General features: G+C 49.0%; 1 protein-coding gene across 5 annotated transcripts; it reads right to left on the reverse strand.

Moving 5' to 3' along the window:
- Positions 1 to 1391: 1391 nt before the first annotated feature.
- On the reverse strand, positions 1392 to 20200 carry TSPAN33 (tetraspanin 33). Of its 5 annotated transcripts, none has more exons than XM_049714510.1 (9): positions 19835 to 20199; positions 13389 to 13608; positions 7323 to 7380; positions 6531 to 6655; positions 6159 to 6233; positions 4891 to 4986; positions 3214 to 3342; positions 2652 to 2813; positions 1392 to 2442 (listed from the first exon to the last, which is right to left on the reverse strand). In XM_049714510.1, exons 2-9 carry the CDS (start codon positions 13425 to 13427, stop codon positions 2341 to 2343), a joined length of 786 nt encoding a protein of 261 aa, XP_049570467.1. In that variant the 5' UTR covers positions 13428 to 13608; positions 19835 to 20199; the 3' UTR covers positions 1392 to 2340. The 5 variants fall into 5 exon arrangements, with proteins under 5 accessions (XP_049570467.1, XP_049570466.1, XP_049570468.1 ...); XM_049714509.1 differs by having other exon boundaries at positions 6531 to 6658; XM_049714511.1 differs by lacking the exon at positions 13389 to 13608 and adding an exon at positions 19283 to 19338 and having other exon boundaries at positions 6531 to 6658; positions 19835 to 20197.
- Between the last annotated feature and the right edge of the window lie 213 nt (positions 20201 to 20413).

Here is a 20413-nt window from a genome sequence, read left to right on the forward strand (position 1 = left end):
CGAATCTAGGTAAAAACATTGAACTGCACTATAAGCTCCTGAACATTTAAAGCTCAGGGCCTTTTAAGGCCTGGGACTTGGTGGGAAATTCCCGACTCCTTTTGTATCAATACAAGCCCAGAAGGCTAGATATAGTGAGAGACAGTAGAGACTTAAGTAAAAGTGTAGTTTGGAGTTCAAAAAATCTGGATTTGAATCCTGGTTCTGCAGACTTGCGTTCCTGGTCTTTTCCTCTTAAAGGCCTTAAGCAGCCCCCTACCAGGTAAGCTCCTCAAAATCGGTGAACCGGGAAGGTGCATCACCCCGGCTCCCTAACACCGAGTTCCTGGTCCGCATCACCAAATGAAGGAGCATAAAATGCCACTCTCTGGCACTAAGAAAGCGCGCTTTTTTACTCTTCTCTCCCAGAATAAAAGGCCCTTACTTTAAAAAAAAAAAAAAAGATTTTATTTTTTCTTTCCGTTCTGTTACTAGCTGGAGCTAAACATTGGCTGAGGCCCCAGGTGGCTGCTGGAAAGCCGCCCTCCCAGGAGCAGAAGGCTTGTTTAGGGGAAACTGGGGGCGGGGAGAGAATTCTAGGCTCTGCCCAGCGCGGTAGGGCTTCTTCCATCTTTCCCCGGCCAGGCCTAGGCCCTAGTCTGAGCTTCCTGACTGCAGAGCTAAGCTAGGTTAAGAGACTTGGGGGACACTCACCGGGGAGTGGGGTCACGCAGCCCTCCCCCTCCTCGCGGGCGGGGTGGGGGAGGCGCGGCCCAGCCGCCGCGGGGGTGGGGACCACACACGGCGCCACGGGGCCCCGCCCCGGCCACGCCCGCCGACGCGCCAGACGGGTCTCCCTGATCTCGGCGCTCGCCCGCTCTTCTCCGCGCGAGGAAGCCCTGCGCACGGCTGGAAAATTTTTTCTGGGTCTTCACTAAAGCAAGATGGGCCGCGGTACCCAGCTCTTTCAGATAAAGATGGAGGAGAGGGCTAGAGGGTCTAGACTGTGAGTGAAGAGATGGCCTTCCTCCTCCTCACTCCTCCCCACTCCCTTCCCGGCGAGAGGGCTACACAGTGATTTACAGACGTATCCTTCCCTAACCCATCCGGAAAGTTTTGGGTAGCAAAGTATTTTAGTTCGGAAAAAAAATTAACGTCAGGTTTGGGGATAAAATTATGCCGTTCCCAAATGCGAATGGGGAATCTCTTTATCTAATTTAGACTGGAGGGGGCGGGGTTGTGGGAGGGGAATGGTGCATCTGCTAGAGGGAGCTGGGGTGAGTGGTGGGGCCGGGGAAGTACGGTAGCGTTTAGGAGAGTGTCCAGTCCCCTGTTGGAGGGAGGGCCCACCGGCCGGGCCCTTCTACCCCCCCCTTCCCAGTTGCCAGAATGGAAAATTCATGGACTCCAGGTTAGCCCAGGTCAACAAACTTTTATTGCCATTTCTGGCTCCCCCAGCCCCAGCAAGATCCCTGCTTACACTGTAGAAATACTGAGCTAGCTCTGGTGCAGAGGAATGGGCGGCGGGGGGGTGTTACCTCTCTTTCTCTGCACACTGCCAAGGTTAAAAAAAAGAAACGCACTTACTGGAGAGCGAGGGCCATACAGGGGTGCAGTTCAAGGGGACGTATGGCTCAGTCCCACCTCTGCTGGCTGCAGAAGATAGAGACCATGGTTCCAGACATTTTTTAAAGGAGGGGAGACGGGGTGAATTTGGCTGCTTGTTGTACCCCTTGCAGTTGCTGCCACGTTTCCATGGAAATGAGGGAGGGGCAGGATGTAGCTCACTCTGACTACCTGGGAGGATGGCAGCACAGGCAGTTAGTAAACACAGGGTCTTCCCCTCCTCCCCAGCACATACGACTGTCCCCAGCCGACCCCCACGCTCATTGCCTGCTCCACTCCCTCCCCTTCTGGAGCTGGTATCATGCCAACCGGACTCCAGGCAGGGCGCACTGGCAACAGCCAGAATGCGAGTATGTGCGGCAAGCTCAGTGGCAGCCTCAGCAGGTCTGTCAGTTGCAGTGCTTCGGTGGAAAGCCTGTTGCCCCCACAACTCTGTGCGACTGCTCTGCTCAAGCATCTCTGCTCAGACAAAACAAGAACAGAAACCCAAATGGTGGAGGGTAGAAAGAATACAAAATAACAATGCTGAGAGCTAGGATGGGGAGAGGAGGCACATCCTTCCCAGACTTGAGCCACCTGTGTACCCTGCCTTCTGGCATCTGGAGTTTGCTTCTTGCCACTGGGCCGTCGCTTGTGGGGCTGGAACCCAAATCTCCATTTGGTGCCGAGAGCTGTAACCACTGCCGTTGGTTGAGGCTCGCCTGTTGCCCTAATGAGGAGGTGCAGGATGGATTCTCAATACCATGGGTCAGCCCGGTGCTGCTGGTTGTAGAGCTGTAGTTTGATTTGATCTTTGATCTGACTCACGAGGATCATGGACAGCAGGATTCCCACCAGCTGGGAAAGGTGAGAAGGAATTGGGTCCTCAGCAATGAGTGATGCCCTTGTTTTCTCTGACTCAATCTTCCCAGTGCAGTCGGCACCATCACATCTCCTACCCTTCAGTAACATTAGTGCCTGACACCCTAGCTGAGCCCCAGGTGCCCTCCCCAAAACAAAGGAGTCTTTACAGAATTGTGGGACCACAGTTTTACAGGGTAAGTTACCTGGGGGATGGCCAGGCCCAGTGCCACACCACCAAGTACGAAGAGGTTGCTGTGTATCCAGTTGACCAGTCTGTCAATACAGCCATTGGTGTAGATGACTTTACTAGCTTCCAAGTAGTCAAGGGCCTGCATACCTTGGCCACACATGGTGTTGATCACTGCCTGGGAAGAGAGTTGAAAAGCCAGGTGGGACTCCCATTCCAATAACTTTTTCTTAGGGGCCCTAGCTGATGGGCTTCCCACCCTTCCTAAACTCCTAAATTGTTAGAGAATATATGTGGAGGATGCTACGTTGGAAGTTGCTAAATGCAGACTTCCCTTCCTCTGAGACGTCTGAGTCCAGTTCTCCTTGCCTTAGAGACCTGTGCCTTCTGAAACCCCAAGTGGGCTACAGGAGTGCAAGATAACAGAGCCATCAGATTGGAGTGAAGAAAAACATCTGACAGCTGTTCTACAAAACTGACTGGCTAAACCAGGGGATGGAGATTCCCAATAGCAGCTGCCCTAATCAGAAAGTAACTCGGATCACTGCAGGAGGAAATGAGGCGGGATGTGTGCTCACCTGGTTGGGGGTAGGCAAGCAACAGGAGTAAGGCACAGAGCAGCGCTCACGGCTGGGGTTGTCTTCCGAACAGTTGAAGTACATGTTCAGGGACCAGTCCTTGTAGGAAATCCCTCCACAGCAGCCGAACTGCAACAAAGCCCACCACAGGGGTTAAAATTACCACCCCCATCCCCACACTGAGGTGACAAGGGGAACTCTCAGAGCAACCAAAAGTCTATGGCAAGCTTGCATTTGTAAGTTCACGTTGTGTTGAAACACAACCTGGAACCTGGAGCTCAAGCTTCTTAGTGACCTTCCCCTGAAGAAGTTTTCTCTTCTTAATTTCTATCATTTTATATGTCTTGTTATAACTTGCTGTATATATTTTTTGTTTCACACACTCAACTATGAGCTCCTTGAGGGCAGTTTCTGGTTCTGCAGTCCTGTATAGCATAGAGCTTCGCAAAAGTATATGTTCCAAAAATACTGGCTGAAATAAAGCATCAGTGGTACAAACATTTGCCTTAATATAGAGGAAGCACAGGAGGAGACTCTTCAATATTGTGGGCCATAATTACACCATGAAAGCAAACAGGATCCAAGTCAAGAGTGTTGCACCAAGCGAAGGGGAACTCAGCTCTGGTCTCAAAAGCACTTTTGTTTCAAATTTAAGTTCTGACTCATAGCAGCATTATTCACAATAGGCAAAAGGTAGAAGTGACCCAAGTGTGCATCAAAAGATAAATGAATCAACAAAGTGCGGTATATACATATGATGGAATATTATTCAGCCTTAAAAAGGAAGGAGTTTTGGCACATCCCACAACATGGATGAATCCTGAAGACATGCTAAGTGAAACAAGCCAGTCGCAAAAGGACAAATACAGTATTCATAGAGACAGAAAGTCATAGAGCTAGAACATAGAATGGTGGTTGCCAGGAGCTAGGGGGAGGGGGAAAATGGAGAGTTAGTGTTTAATGGGGTACAGAGTTTCAGTGTGGGAAGAAAGTTTTGGAGATGGACGGTGATGAGGGTTGTACAACAATGTGAATGTACTTAGTGCTACAGATCTGTACACTTTAAGTACACTTAAAAATGGTGAATTTGATATTATGTACATTTTGCCATAATTTAAAAAATCTGACTTTTGAATTGGTAATATTAAAAAATCTGCCCAGTTCCCCCTCCCACTATAAGTAACCACTTATAATGGTTTCCTTCATACCCTTCCAGATTCCTTTTGCAAACGTGAATACATATTCTTTCCTCTCTTTTTTTACACAATTGGTAGATTACTATATATACTGTTCTTTGCCCTTAAAAGTACTTTTGTTTGTTTGTTTTTGTGGTACGCGGGCCTCTCACTGTTGTGGTCTCTCCCGTTGCGGAGCACAGGCTCCGGACGTGCAGGCTCAGCGGCCATGGCTCACGGGCCCAGCCGCTCCGCGGCATGTGGGATCTTCCCGGACCGGGGCACGAACCCGCGTCCCCTGCATCGGCAGGCGGACTCCCAACCACCGCGCCACCAGGGAAGCCCTTAAAAGTACTTTTAAAGCTACGTGTTTTCTTTTTGCCAGACCCCTTCCCAGAATCCATTACCCGGCAGGTGATGAGGGTGAGGTGTCTCTTGGGATGGCATTAACTTTTGCCCACAGCTTCCTGGACCACTAGATGACCCCCCTCTTAGCCCATACCTTCTTCTGGCCAAAATCAATGAGGTTCTGCAGGTCCAAGTCATCTCGGTAGTGCACAATGGCGTTATTGATGATCTCACTCACCTTCCCCCGCGCCTGCCAGAAACACGAGGGAATCAGAACACAGGACTAACCCCTAACCAGCTCCTCCCTGCAGAAATAGCAATAGACAGTGGTCATCCTTCTTTATTTAAGTCAGCCTTGAAATCAGAACCAAGTCCTAGTGATGGAAGATGGCCAATTCCGAAGCCTGTGCATCTCTGGGCCCTCAGGAACCTGTGGGCAAGAAAAATGCTGGTCCTGCTATTGCCTCTTCTCAGAGCCACATCTCAAGATAATCCAATATTTATCTATCTCTGAATATTATTACACAGAATACTTGTTGACTGATGCAAAGCAGCGAAACTAGTTTGTGTGTGTGTGTGTGTGTGTGTGTGTGTGTGTGTGTGTGTGTGTGTGTGTGTGTGTGTGTGTGTGTGTGTGTGTGTGTGTGTGTGTGTGTCCAGGGGCGGGGGGGGGGCGGTGTAAGTATTTAGGAGAAAAGGACTTACTGAGCTGAGGCACTGACCTCTAGTGGACATAAGAGAATTGCATCTCTTTAGACTCAAAACAGATCTGTATCGTATTAGGATTTTACTAAGCCCGAAGGACTAGGACATTCTGAATTAACTCAGTGGCTCTCAAATTCATAGTTCTACCATGGTCTCTTCCTTCCTGCTTCATTACTTTTCTCAAAGTTTCCTATCCATAGTCCTATACTCTGCCCCTGGTAATCATTTGCCCTTTGGGAAAGAAATTCTGTTCTTAATTAAAAGGGCTGTCACTGAATGGCAGACCACTCCCAGATATGGTAAGAGCTGTTCAAAGTGTTGTTTACTTCCCCCTTTTCTTACTTTCGTTTATCCCAATAAACAATTTTTAAAAGAAACAAAAGGCTCTTCACGTTGTCTGTGGTTCACTTGATAAGTGAATTTTACTCAATCATTTGCCATTAAAGTTTACAGACTATTTTAACTTTTGGTTCATAGAATTTACCTCCCTGTTGGCCTCTCAGACTGTCAGAGGAAAACACCTTACAATCTTGAAATCCTCTTTAAATATGGCAACTTTAAAGGCCATTCATTCATCCCTAAGGATAATCTTTCAGAGGCTGATGCTTCTCAGGGGAAGGACCACTGTGGTTAATTAGTCAGGCTAAGCACGGGCAGGAACCTTCCCTTCCTCCCTCTGGTTCACAGCTGAGGAGGCCCCGTGACTCCCAGTGTTACCTTGTCTGAGAAGACGAAGCCCAGGACCCCGGCTGCCAGCTGTAGCAGGAACACGATGGTGAGACAGAGGGAGAACTGTGGGGAGCAGGCGGAAAAAGGAGGCAGTCTGTTACCATGCTAGGCAGTAGTTCTTCCCAGGACCACGGCGAGTACTGGGGGTCCACGGGGCACTTTCTCCTAGGTGTCCCACACACAGGAAAGGCAGCTGCCTCTGGGACGCTGTCCTGAGGGGGGGCTGAGCTCTACAGTGAGGAGTGGACAGCACAGACCTTGGGGGCATTGAGGGACAAAGGAACCTGAAAGGTTTCAGGAATGAGAGGCACGTGGAGGAGAGAGGCCAGGGCATTTCTGCGGGCGCCCCTGACCACTCACCGTCTGCAGGAGGCAGATGTTCTCCCGGAGAGAGCCGATGCAGCCGCAGAAGGTGAGCAGGAACATGAGGATGCCCACCACGATCAGCAGGATGGCCGGGTCCACGGCCAGGCAGGCCAGCGCTGCTTCTGGGGGAAGGGGCTGTCTCTCAGTCTGAGTCTGGTGCTGACGGAGGTGGGGGGGTACCAGGGAGGGGGTGGGGTGCCCCCAAAACTGCCCTCCTCCCCTGGTGGGGGATTCTCCAGTGTGGCTGGGGGAAGGTTACAGGAAGCAGTACTGCCCTCCCATGGGGAGAAGACAAAGGGCCCAGAAGGGCTTGTGGCGTTTAATTTGAGAAACTAACAAAAAGTAAGAGCCTTTATTCACAGGCTTAAGAGAGGAGGGACCACTTTCGCTCCAGAAAAGAATTAGAATGGCATTAGGCTCATTGGCTTTGCAGATTCCGTTTCCTGGAGACTTTGTGCAGAGGAATAGGAATGGAGGTTGAGTTACTCCAGAACAGAGCGAAGGAAGGGCTACAGCCCCCGGTTACTCTTTGCACCCGGAAGCCTACCTTCTTCCTTAGACACCTCCTAAGCCTAAAATGCAGGCAGATCTCAGAAGACTCGTGGGAGCTCAGGGAAATCCAGGTGAACTGGCTTGGATAGCCTGATGGAGTAAGCCTCTAGGATTTGGCTAGAGGGTGGCTGCCCCCTATAGCTCCATAGCTTATGTGGGAAGGAGGGCTGAAAGACCAGGGCTGAAAGAGGCAGCGAAGAGTCGTGGGGAGTTGCACGGGGACCTACGGCTCACCTGCGTGCTTCATCAGCCGAGCGTAGACTCCCACGGCAACCATCACCATGGAAATCACCTGTGGAGACAGGGAAGGCGCCACACTCTGAGATTTTGGAAATCAGGGAGCCCTGATAGCCGTCAGTAACCTTAAAGCAGAGTAGGAGGAGGACGACTCTTCCTGGACCCAGAAATCAGCATCTTTTTCCTCCCTGGTGATACTATTGATAGAATCTGTCAGTGCTTTACCTCCATGAAAAGCTTATACCAAGATTATCTCATTTAATCCTCACAACCCAGTTATCTTGTGAGGCGGCTATTATCCCCATTTTACAGATGAGGAAATTAAGGCAATGCAAGGTTAAAACAGAATAGCAGTGAAAAACATGAGCTTCGGAGTGAGTTGAACCTGGGTCTGTGCTGGACAACTCTCTGAGCCTCAGTTTCTCTATCTGAAGATGGTAATTTAAAACAACTACATTTAATAAGATTACTGTGAAAATGAAATAAAAGAATGCATGGAAAGCATTTAACACGATGCCTGATAATAAATATTATCTATCATTACTAAGGATTAACTTGTCCAGGGTCACATAGAAACTATGAAGTTCTGAATTTGAATCCAGCTACATCAAAGGGGAGGTCTTAAAGCTGACGCAGGCCTGGGTAGATGCTGCCAGGTCTCTAACCCTCTTGGAGGTCAATATGGTGTCAAAGGCAAGAATGAAAGTACAAACCAGTGTGAAAGAATGCGTGGGTGTAAAACAGCAGAACTACCTTGCAAAGGAAACTTTTTAAACCCTGATTCCAGTGTGGAACAGAGAAGTTTAGACCTTTCAAACTTCCTGGCTTCTGTCTCAGAGAACAAACCCATCCGAGACCACCAGCGCTCCCTAAAGGGGCCTTCTCTATGCCCCGCTCTATGCCTCCAGGAGTGCAGGGTGGCCCAGTGTGCACATCCTTCGGTCACCCTTCCTTTGTGCCCAGTTCCCAGGCTGGTGCTAAGAAGCAGCTGGCTATCACCATGGCAATAGCGGGGGCCAAGCTCTGGCTGGAGGGAGTTCTCAGCAGCAGGGACTTGACCAACTCAGTGGTGAAGGAGAGGGCTGGCTGCACTCCACTGTCCGGCAAGACAGAGACCATCTTGGGGCTTTGGTGGGAGAAGGGAATTGAGCACCCATAGCAGGTAACAGGGTCAGACTAGCCCCTCAGTAGAGAGACATTTTCCTTGGGAAACTCTACCAGCTGGTGCATTCAGCAGGAAATGGGAAACCCTTGTCTAAAACTGCACCTTTCAGGACTCTTCTCAGCTTGTACAGCCCCTTCTCCTTGGTCCCCAATCATTTGACGCCGCCTCTGACTCGGGGCCAGATGTGTGACGTGCTGGCCCTCACACTCTTTGTCCAGGACAGAGGGAGCTACTTGCAGAAAGAGCTGTGTGAGGGGCTGCAGGTGCCAGCTGGCTTCTTGTCCCACAGCACAGCCAGGCTCAGGGAGCAAGGGGGAGTTGGTGGGAGGCAAGGAAACCACACAACGGAGACCCCGGTTACCCCACGGGCCTGGAAGCACAAGCCCTTTGCCAGAGTGATCAGGCATCTCTGTCTGCCCTTTAAAACTCACCACAGCCAATTACGGTTCTGAATATCACTTTACTGAATCATTAAAAAATATGTGTCTGCTCTTTATTTCTGGTGCTCCTCACTGTTTTGTCACATGTTAAATTTTCACTAAGGTGTATAACTTTCCACAAAGACGGTCTCTGATTAAATCCTAACACAGCTAAAACAAGAAGGGAAAAGTAAACAGATGCCATGTGTCACAGGGTAACTTCATTCCATGGGTGGGCTTGTAATTATAGCAGTTGCTCTGTCTCTATCTGTGGTAGGTAGAACAGCGTCCTCCCAAAGATGTCCATTCCTAATTCCCAGAACCTGTGAATATGTAACCTTACACGGCCAGAGGGGCTTTGCCAATGTGATTAAGTTAAGGACCTTGCAACTGGGGAGATTATCCCAGTTGGCCCAATATAATCACAAGGGACCTTATAAGGGGGAGGCAGGAGGGCCTGAGCCAGAGGAGGAGATAGGTATGACAACAGAAGCAGAGGTTGGAGTGTGTGCCGTAAGCTGAAGAACGCGAACAGCCTCTTGGAGAAGGCGAGCAGATAGATTCTTACCTGGCGCCTCCAGAAGGAACCATTCGGGCTGACATCTTGATTTTTGCTCAGTGAGGCCTGTTTTGGACTTCTGACCTCCAGAACTATGAGACAACTAATCTGTGTTCTGTTAAACCATTCAGTTTGTGGCAGTTTGTTACAGCAGTAATAGGAAACTAATATACTGTCCAAATCCAATTCATCAGCTGTTATGTAGGAGATACTCTGAGGACTGCAAAGATGAGCAAGATGTGGTCCCTGCCCTTAAGGAGGTGTATCTGTTACATGGGAGGGGGCAAGGGCATCTAGGGCCTAATGCAGTGCTTCTTAACCTTGGCTGCCATTAGAATGGGGGGCACGGAGGAGAACCTAAAAACTCCTGATGCCTAGGCTGCACCCCAAACCCAGTATATCAGAATTTCTGGCGTTAGAACCCAGGCAACAGTGTTTCTGAATGCATACCAGGCGATTCCAACATGCAGTCAAGTTCGAGAACCACAAGCCTAAAGCACACTCAGCCGGAGATCTAGAGCTGGTAGGTGCCGGCTATGTGAGAAACAAGACTAAGACGTTAATATTATCATTAATATTTAATATGATCGTTAATGATACTGCTCACCTGGAACTCACTAGCTAACTCTAAAATTCTGCATTTCTGTCATGGATCTGCCTCTTTACCCTGCAGTCAGGCTTGCCCTTTCACACTTCTATTCCTGCCCACATCTCCCACCCTGAATTCCTCAAAGCTGCTGCCATTCCAAAGTTAGTGCCGCTGCTGATAATAGCATAACATTTTAGAGCTGAGTAGAAGCTTAGAAACGAACTCAGCCACTCACCATTTTTTACAGATGAGGCCAAAAGAGGGAAGTGATATTTGACCAAGTGCACATGGGTGCAGTGGCAATATCTGGACTAAACCCCATTTCCAGTCTCAAGTCGGGTACTGTCTACAATATATCAGTCTTTGCTACAAAATCTTATGACACCCTACAATACTACCAATGATCTCCTTTCATGATGGGAATGGAGATAAAGACACTTCTCTTCCTAGAATAGCTTTTCATATTCTGGCTAGAATGAAGCCTTGCTGGAAACTTTCAAAAGCTAGACAGTTTTTAAAATAGCTGAGTCCAGCAAAAGGCATGTTCTTGAAGAGTTGTCAATCAAATTATATAAAATAATTTGCACGCACCAGTACCTTTATCCTTATGTAAGGTGAGTAATCACCTTATAAAGAAAATAGCCATCCCCTGGGCTCCTTGGAGAAATGGCTGATCCTAGGACTGCGGTGGGAAATAGATAAGTCTGGAGCATCTTGTGGTGCCAGAAGGTAAGGAAATGCTCAAAAACAAACAAAAACAAGACCCCACATTCGTGTGGCTATGCCAAAGAGACATCAAAATAAAAGAGTATGGAGTTGCTACCCCAAATATAAAATAAATACCCATGAGTCCATACTGATATAAATGACTTAATAAATAAATAAATGGGGGAGAAAAGACAAAATCCCCACGCAGAAGAATCCCAAATATTTTATGGAGGTACTGCACTGTCAAGAAGGTGGCGCATAGTAACTTCCTTCCAAAGAGAACAGTATGGAAAAGGGGGGAAAAGATTAACTTTACAGTGGAGAAGCCTGACTACCTCAGCCAGGTGATCAAGGTCAACGTCAACAGAGGTCATTGATATATGAGATTACGTGATGAAAATGGGACTTCCCGGGCTTCCCTGGTGGCGCAGTGGTTGAGAGTCCACCTGCGGATGCAGGGGACACGGGTTCGTGCCCCGGTCCGGGAAGATCCCACATGCCGCGGAGCGGCTGGGCCCGTGAGCCATGGCCGCTGAGCCTGCGCAGCCAGAGCCTGTGCTCCGCAACGGGAGAGGCCACAACAGTGAGAGGCCCGCGTACTGCAAAAAAAAAAAAAAAAAAAAGAAAATGGGACTTCCCTTCTGTGCTCTTCCTTCCCCAAACCCATAACCCCAGTATAACCATGAGAAAACATCAGGCGAGTTCCAATAGAGGGACATTTTACAAAATGTCTGACCAGTACTCCTGAAAACTATCAAAGTCATCAAAAACAAGGAAATTCTGAGAAACTGCCACAGCCAACAAAAACCTAAGGAGACATGACAACTAAATGAAATTCAATATCCTGGATGGGATCCTGGAACACAAAAAGGGCATTAAGTAAAAATAAGGAAATCTGAATAAAGTACGGACCTGAATGATAATGCCATTAATTGTAACAAATGTATCATACTCATGTAAGATGTTAATAATAAGAGACACTGGATGTGGGATATATGGGAAGTCGCTGTACCACCTTCTCAAAAGTTTATGCAAAACTAACACTGTTCTAAAAAATGAAATCTATTTAGAAAATAGTCACCCTCAATTTGTTAGTCTTGTAAATCCACACTTTTTAATATCATATTTTCTTAAACTGGGATTCACTTGCATGCAATTTTACAACCTTTAATCAGGGTGATTTCTGCTTATACCAAAACATATGGCAGTGGATCTTAAAACTGTTCAGATGACAAGGCACTAACAGTGCTCTGCTGGTGTACTCTATACGATCTTGACATATCAGATTCTTTTTGAAGCTTTAATATGCGACTACTACTATCTAATTTACAGTCATATTTAACTTTTCCCAATTATCCCAATAATGTCCTTTATAACTGGTTTTATTTCCCCTTTTTTCTGGTTCAGGATCCAGTCAAGGATCATGCATTTAGTGATCAAGTCTCCTTTAGCCTGGAACAGTTTCACAGCTTTTTTTCTTTTGTTTTTGGTTTTTCAAGACACCAACTTTTAAAAACTCGTGGTAAAATACATATACCACAAAATTACCCATTTTAAAGTGTACAGTTCAGTGGTCTTAAGTATATGCATATCGCTATGCAACCACCACCACTATCAGGTTCTAGGACATTTTCATCACCCCCAATATAAACGCTGTACCCATTAAATGGTCACTCCCATTCCCTCCACTCCTCCAACCCCTGGCAACCGCTTTGTCTCTATGGTTTTGCCTATTCTGCACATTTTCTATAAATGGAATACATAACATGTGGCTCTTTGTGTCTGCCTTCTTTCACTTAGCATAATGTTTTCAAGATTCATCCATGTGGTAGCATGTAAGAGTACTTCAATACATTTTATGGCCTAATAATATCCCATGGTATGGAGAGAACCCAATTTGTTTATCCATTCATCCACTGATGGACATTTGGGTTGCTTCCACCTTTTGGCTGTTGTGAATAGTGTTGCTATGAATATCCATGTACAAGTTTTTGTTTGAATACCTGTTTTCAGTTCACTTGGGTATAGACCCAGGAGTGGAACTGCCAGGTCATATGGTAATTCTATGTTTAATTTTTTAAGGAGCTGCCAAACTGTTTTCACAGCAGCTGCACCATTCCACATTCCCACCAGCAATGTACGGGGTTCCAATTTCTCCATATCCTTGCCAACACATGTTCTGATACTTTTTCTTTTGACACTGAAATTTTTTTTGGTAAGTCCAGGCCAGTTGTTTGGCTTAATGTCCCTCAATTTGGATGTCAGATTGTTTCTTCCCAATTAGATTCAGACGACTTTTTTTTTTTTTTTTTTTGCGGTACGCGGGCCTCTCACTGCTGTGCCCTCTCCCGTTGCGGAGCACAGGCTCCGGACGCGCACGCCCAGCGGCCATAGCTCATGGGCCCAGCCGCTCCGTGGCATGCGGGATCTTCCTGGACCAGGGCACGAACCTGTGTCCCCTGCATCGGCAGGCGGACTCTCAACCACTGCGCCACCAGGGAAGCCCCAGACGACATATTTTTGACAGGAATATTACACAGATAATGTGTCCTTCTCAATGTGTCATGTGAGGAAGCATGACATACTAATTTCTATCACAGAAATAAGGAACAATTTTACTAACAGATGATTCAGCTGTTAGACGTATGTCTCTGCATCTCATAAAATAATATGGCGATACTCTAAATAGTTTCCTAGTTTTCCATAATGTTTGTTGCTACTTGTCCTCTTCCCTTTGCCTTCTGCTTGCACTTGGTGGCAGATAAGCAGCTGTTGTCTTGGAGAGAAGATGGGAGAAAACAGAAAATGGAGAAAAGTCTTTCCGTTATCTTGACTTTTTTTTTCTGTAAATCAGGAAAAGACAGTTATGATTTGATGTGAGGAAAACCTTTATTCTAGCCCCTAGGACACTATTCACAGCCATCAATACTAAGAGATAAGTGGTTATAGGGCCCCAAGTTGAGGTCCTGAACAAGAGCTCTTCTCCTGGCTCTAATGCTCAAATGCCGAAAACTACAGGCAAATTAGCTCTTGGAATCCATTTCCACTGGATTGTACCTTAAGACCAATGCGGTATGAAAAGCTCTGAGGAGTGGACCTAGGGAAGGTCCTTAAAGACAACAGTGGAGTCTCTGTTCCTATGATATATAGGAAACTTCTTTGTAAACTATAAAATATAAAGATGCCACTAATTGTCATCTCCCTCTGGCTAACAGTAGGAATGTGAGCAAGGGTGTTCAAGGCTGAAGGAAGTCAGGCTCAGGGTTGGCCCTTACCTAGACTCAATCCCCACCTAGTTGCCCCTCGTCAGGAGGAGCACTCATCCTAGCTCTCCAAGTCCATCCCCAAAAGGTGAATTGGCTCTAGGAGCCAATTCTAACAACGATGTAACAGCTACCTTTTGTGGAGTGCTAAGGGCCAGGCACTGGACTAACCACTGTATGTATACTGTGACCACAACCCCAAGAGGGTGTTAGGATCTCCACTTTATAGAACTGATGTTGGGCGAATGCACTCAGTGAGTGAGTGGCTAAAGAGGGACTGGAATGTAGGTCCACATGGCTCCAGAGCCTTACGACCTCGGCCACATGGCTGCCTCCCTCTCTGTCTCCTACCAGGACATGTGTATTCACTTCCAGGCATCATGTGAGGTGGGAAGGAGTTGCCTGCAGTTATCTTGGGTGAGCAGTGGGTAATCTCCAGACTGGGCGGGGCTCAGGCAGGGGTAAGTAAAACGGCATCAGGAAGGCCCTGCAGGACCCAGAGGGAAGTCCCTGGAACGGCTCCTGAAAGGGGCAGAGGGGGCATCACCACCCAGGGCCCGCCCGCCACCGAGAGAAAGCCCGGCCTGTCCGCCTTCCACATTCTAAAGTCCAGTCTGCATGAACTGGGTGGATCTGTCTCAGAGTCCTTCCTCACCTCTTCTTTGGAATAAATCTTTTTCCTGTTCTTTGGAAGGTGGCGGTGGGGGACAGCTGAGAGTAGAGTGATTCCCTGCATGGGAATCAAAACACTGTCCCTTCCCAGAGGGACACTGGGAGGGAGGGGTCTGTACCTCCAGCTTCTCAGTCCTTTCTATCCTTATTTCTGGATGAAGTCAAAGAAATCACATCCTGTAGGGCCTCCTCTCTCACTGCCCAGGATCTGCACACACTGGTCCTACAGTGGTCATCCTGGCACCACCATTGTTCCTGGGTTTCTGAAGTGGCAACTATCTGTCTGAAACTGGTTCTTGGCTTTCTCCCTCTGGATAGGATGGAATTGTCCTGCTGGAGTAGAGGAGTCCACAGGGCTCTTTCCTCTCCAATGTCTGGGCCAACCCTTTAGCTCCTTCCTTAGGCCATGGCTGGTTTTGGTTTTCCAAGGGTATAAACGAGGAAGGAAAGTTCACAAGTGCTCAAAATAGTATAAACACGCAAACTCACAGCCTGGAGTTACCAGCCTGACACACAGCCTGCTATCGAGACTCTAAGAGATGCTTTTCTTTTATTCTTTTTAAAGGCTGCTTGAAGTTTATGATTTCCTACTTGGTACAAGGCAAACAGAGCTATCTGGGGAGTTAAGAAGGCATACATGTGACTTGACAGCAAAGTGTGTGGTTCTTATCTTCATTCTTGGTATCGTTGTTGTTGTTGTTTTTATAAAAGTAATGTGATAGGGACTTCCCTGGTGGCGCAGTGGTTAAGAATCCGGCTGCCAATGAAGGGTACACAGGTTCAAGCCCTGGTCTGGGAAGATCCCACATGCCGCGGACCAACTAAGCCCGTGCACCACAGCTACTGAGTCTGCGTTCCAGAGTCCGCAAGTCACAACTACTGAGCCCGCGAGCCACAACTACTGAAGTCTGCATGCCTAGAGCCCATGCTCCACAACAAGAGAAGCCACCGCAATGAGAAGCCTACGCACCGCAACAAAGAGTAGCCCCCACTCGCTGCAACTAGAGAAAGCCCGCACGCAGCAACAAAGACCCAATGCAGCCAAAAATAAATAAATAAATTTACATATTAAAAAAATAATACTGTTATAATTCATTTATTGCAGGCTGGTTAGTCTATAGGGAAAGGAGGGGAAAAATGGGGGAGGAAATGGGCTCTGCCTCCTAGCATATTTAAGTAGTTGTGTGTGTGTGTGTGTGTGTGTGTGTGTGTGTGTGTGGTGGGGGGATGGGGGCATAAGGGACCCTGTCACTCAGGAGGGGCTTTTGCCAGGCTTGATGCCTGATCATTTCCTCATGGCTTCTGAGCCAGGTTACAACAGATAGTGCTGCAGGTGGTGTGGGGCATCCTGAGTGCCCTGGGGACTCCAATACAGCGGTCCTAGGCAGGAAAGTGAATTTGTTGACGAAGATACCTCACCAGAGGCCTGGATCCACCTAGGGAAGACCTGGAAGGGGGTCCACGTGTGCTGTGTGTGGTAATTAGGCCCTGAGGAAGATGCTGGAGGGGATGGCTGCCACGTTTTCTGACCTGGCTTGAGGGAGGGGTGCCAGGCCCACTGAAGAAAAAAACACAGGACAATACTCCAACCAAGAATGCTGGAGGACTTAACGCTGTGCTGCATCCTGAAAGGCTAGTGTCCGTGAGACAGGGAGAAAGGGCATCATGCCTCCACCCTGTAGGCTCTGCTCTCTCATTCCCCACTCAATAAACATTCAGTAAGTACCCACTCTCTGCCAAACACAGCTGGGCACTGAGAATCCAGAAGTGAATAAGGCAGTCTCTACCCTCGGGAGCCTGAAGTCTAGAGGGGGAGAAAAACAGAAACACATAATTGCAGCACAGGTAAAGAAAGATCTGACAAGCAAAATATGTACGAGGCGCCACGGGAGCCCTGAGGCATCGCCACTAAGGAAGCCTCAGCTGAGACACAGGGGCAGGAGATCTGAGCTTCTGGGCTTTGCCTGACTCAAAAGCCACTCCAACTGCTGCCCTGGGTGGGAAAAGGATCAGCAAGGAAGGAGATGGTTGCTGTAGGCAGCACTGATAATGTTCCTGCCAACGTATGCCCAGAATGATAAAGCATGTACCAGCCCACTCTCTTCCCTCTGCACAGAGCTGTCCAATACAGGGAGGTAAAGAAAGTCAGCGACTTCTTAACTGAAAGACTAAAATACAACTTTTGTGATCTTGAGGCAACTCTCCAAGCCACAGGATCCTAACAATCAGTAACCCAGCAGCACAATTCTGGGGAGAAAATCAGAACTCCTGGGCAAAAGGGGAAGTGAGATTTGAAACATGAACAGGTGGAATAGGTCCTGGTCCCAAAGGAGCCAGGAGCTTTCTGAGTCAGACACCAAATGCCCCAAGGATCAGGGCTCCAAGAGAAGTAGCAGGGATAGCCACTGCCACCACGGAGTATGAGCCCGACAATGCTGGCTACCATCCCAAGGTGATCCAGGCCCAGACACGAACACCATCCATACACAGCTCCCCAGCACCTGGCCGGAATACGCACTCTGTCTGGAAAAGGAGTGGGTTGACAGTCCCAGCCATGGCACTCAGGTGCCTCCTGAGCAGAAGAGGGGAATTTGACTGGTATGGTGGAAGCCTGCAAAAAAACCCCACACTAACCAGTCCCTAAAGGGGGGATGGGAAGACAAATGACCCCTGGTCTGGGCAAGCAGCTCTTCATCTCCAGCTGGCCTTGTGTGGAATGAACTCTGCGGCTCTGGACCTGGGGGAGAAGTGGCACTCAGTAATGCCGAAAGAGTATTGTCCCCTGGGAAGGTCAATGTCCCAAGGATACCGGGGCACAAAAAAGATGCATCCTTAGATCTAGCCTCATCTCCTGAAGAAAGAAAACAGTCCCCAAAGTGATGTATCCATCTTTAAACAGTTCACAGAGGCAGAAAAAAATGTCTCCTTTAGAGGAGAAAGCTTAAGGACAGAGAGACAGATATATTGGCTTGGGGTCACACAGTAAGCAGGTGCCAGAAAGAAGCTGGGCCTGTTGTCCTTCAGTGTGCCATTTCTAGTGCCAATGACTTCTTATGAGTCTAAAGTAGGGCCAAGAAGGGGCTCTCCTCTAACCTGGGATGGTGCCAGCTTGGTTAGCCAGGTCCTCTGACCTTGAATGAAGCATTTGTACCAAGATAAATGGGTCTATGGAGCCAAACTCTCTCCCTTCCTGCGACCTCCCAAAGTCATTCATCTGGCAAAAGGCCGGTGGGGTAGAGTGGGGAAGTCCAGGAAAATTACTGAGAACACAAGTGTAACAGATGTGCCCAGCTGCTGTAGCTGGGGAGCACAGATAAGGGTGCTCCTTAGAAGGCTCCAAAGAAGACGCATGCAAAGCCTTGGTTGATAGAGGAAGTTAGAGTGAGGACCTGAGGCCCCTGGGATGCGGTGCTGGCTCTGAGCATGGCGTGCATTGGCCTGGGACACTCAGTGAGCATGTAAGAGGGTTCTCAGGAACTTGCTTTTAGGTGGGGGGTTCCCCTTAGGACATCCCCCAGCCTGGCAGAGTGGTGATGAGATTTTCTTCCGTTCTCGCCTGACCTCCAGCTGAAACAGAACCTACACCATGGAACTTGTGTTGACTAGTTAACTACTAATACTGCTAACATTCCAGCCACAGTAGCAGCCATCTGGGCCAAGGACTGCCCCTAGAGGCACTGTGGTTCAGTAGAAAATATCACCAGATCAAGCCCACTAACCAGCTGTTGAGCTAGGATAAAACAACATCTCTATGCTTTGGCTTTCTCATATATAAGATGCGAGTACTGGACAAGATGTCTTCCAATTTTTTTTTCCAGTTCTAAAACTGAGAATTTGTTAGGATTTCAAACTTCATTTCTCCCAGTACAATGGCTGAGAATGAGCTGTCATCACCACCCTCTGGGATTTCTCTCATTTTTCCCAACGGGCTAGCACTTATGTACTTTGTGTCTGTTCACACCACGGCCCCTGTGGAACCTTTCCAGCAACTGGCTTAGCTGCCTAGTCTGCTCCCTCTCCTAGGAAACATATTTTAGACTCCTCCCTCCTGCAAGTCTGAACTTTAGGTCTCAGGCAGAGGTGGGCAAGCATAACGGGCTCTTCGAGCAGCAGCTCTCGTGTAGTTGGTGCTGGAAGAGAAATTGGGGAAAGGGGGTGGATCTCCCAATGTTCACAAACCCAGAGAGGCTCAGGGACTCTCTAGACCTGAAACAGGATTGAGCTAGCATTTCATGATCTGGTCCAGCTGCATTCTCAGCTCCAGCAGAGTATTTCTGGCATCCTTGATCATGCTGGATTTTTATGGAGGAGGAGACTAAGGTCTACAGAGGTGAACATATTGCCCAGGTTAGTCAAGTCAACAATTAATGGCAGAGTGGGGATGAGAATCTAGGCAGCCCCGGTCCAATATTTTTTCTATTTTTCCAGCCCCAAGCAGAAGATTCTGAAAGGACCCCTGGACTTCCAGCCCAACATAGGGTCTATTTAAAGAAGCTGCAGACTGTCAAACTCCCGGGGATGGAGCCTGGTCCTGAGAAAGGTGGGGCAAAGTTTGGGACAGTTCTGGGAAAGACATCCACACCTGGAGGCTCTTCCTGTCCTTTCTCAGCCTTTGGAGGGAGGAAGGGCAGCAGAGGCCTGCAAAAGGAAGAGATGAAAGCCCCTTAACTCATTCTCTCTGAGGTAAGGGAGAGGGAAGGTTTGGGTTTCCCTCCTTCCTCTTTCTTCTTTGCCAGCAGGGCCACAGCCCCCAGGCCTGAAAAATCCCCTAATCATGAGTGTGTCAGTGGGTCTTCCTTGGACCAACAGGAAAACCCGCTCCTGATGCTCAAAACCACCTTTTTGGCCTGACACAGACCCTCATCCGATGCTGAGAGAATACCCAGAAGTCTGCACTGAATCCCCTGCATATCCCCCACCCCAACACGCTCTGCAGACAAGGAGCCACTGTGGTGTCTCTGCCTAGGATAAATTACCCCAAAGTACGGTCTTCTCAGAAAACTCGGCAGTGCCGCTCACCACGTTCGCCTTGAACCGGGCATCCGGGGACGACCTCTGCTCAGCGCGGGCAGCCCACTCAACCCTCCAGGGGGTGCCCTGCAGCCCAGGTGCCCCCACGACCCCCAAGCCTCACCCAGAAGAGCATGTTGAAGAAGAAGAGCAGGTATTTCACCAGCGGACTGACGAAGGAGAAGTCCTCCCCGTAGGCGGCCGGCGCCCCGGGTCTCCGGGCCATGGTCCAGCCGCCGCCGCCCCCGGGGGCCTATCTCCCCGCCACGGCCGGCCCACCTGAGCGCTCCGCGCCCGGAGGCATGAGCCGTGCTACGGCCGGAGCCCGAGCGGCGGGGGAACCGCGCTGCGGCGGGAGGTGCCCGCGCCGTGCCTCCGGGAGAAGCGCGGGCAGGGAAACGGCGCCGCTACTGGAGCCGCCGGGAGTCGCGGGAGCTGCCGCGCGCAGCGTGAACGGCAGAGACTCCGCTGTGGCTGGAGGACTAGCCCGGCCCGCCTGGCTCCCAGGAAACCGGGCCCGCCCTCGACCTCCCATTGGCTCGTCTGCCGAAGCCTGATTTCTTATTAGTCGGTCTCTGATGTCACTAAGTATCCAACCATCCCACTTTTCCAAGAGGCGGGGGAGACACCTGTTCTGTGAAGCACAACTTGTTAAAGGGTCAGCGGTTCTACCTCCTCCCCCGAGAAGGAAAGCATCCAGGCT

The sequence above is a fragment of the Orcinus orca genome, chromosome 9 (assembly GCF_937001465.1).
Source record: "Orcinus orca chromosome 9, mOrcOrc1.1, whole genome shotgun sequence".
Classification (NCBI taxonomy): domain Eukaryota; kingdom Metazoa; phylum Chordata; class Mammalia; order Artiodactyla; family Delphinidae; genus Orcinus; species Orcinus orca.

Excerpts from the sequence above, each read along its gene's own strand:
- TSPAN33 (XM_004272211.3), bottom strand. The coding sequence starts at position 19,936 with ATGGCCCGGAGACCCGGGGCGCCGGCCGCCTACGGGGAGGACTTCTCC. Across the intron at positions 7,381-19,834 it reads TCTTCAACATGCTCTTCTGG|GTGATTTCCATGGTGATGGT; the intron begins GTGAGGCTTGGG and ends CTGTCTCCACAG. Across the intron at positions 6,659-7,322 it reads TCGGCTGATGAAGCACGCAG|AAGCAGCGCTGGCCTGCCTG; the intron begins GTGAGCCGTAGG and ends CCCTTCCCCCAG.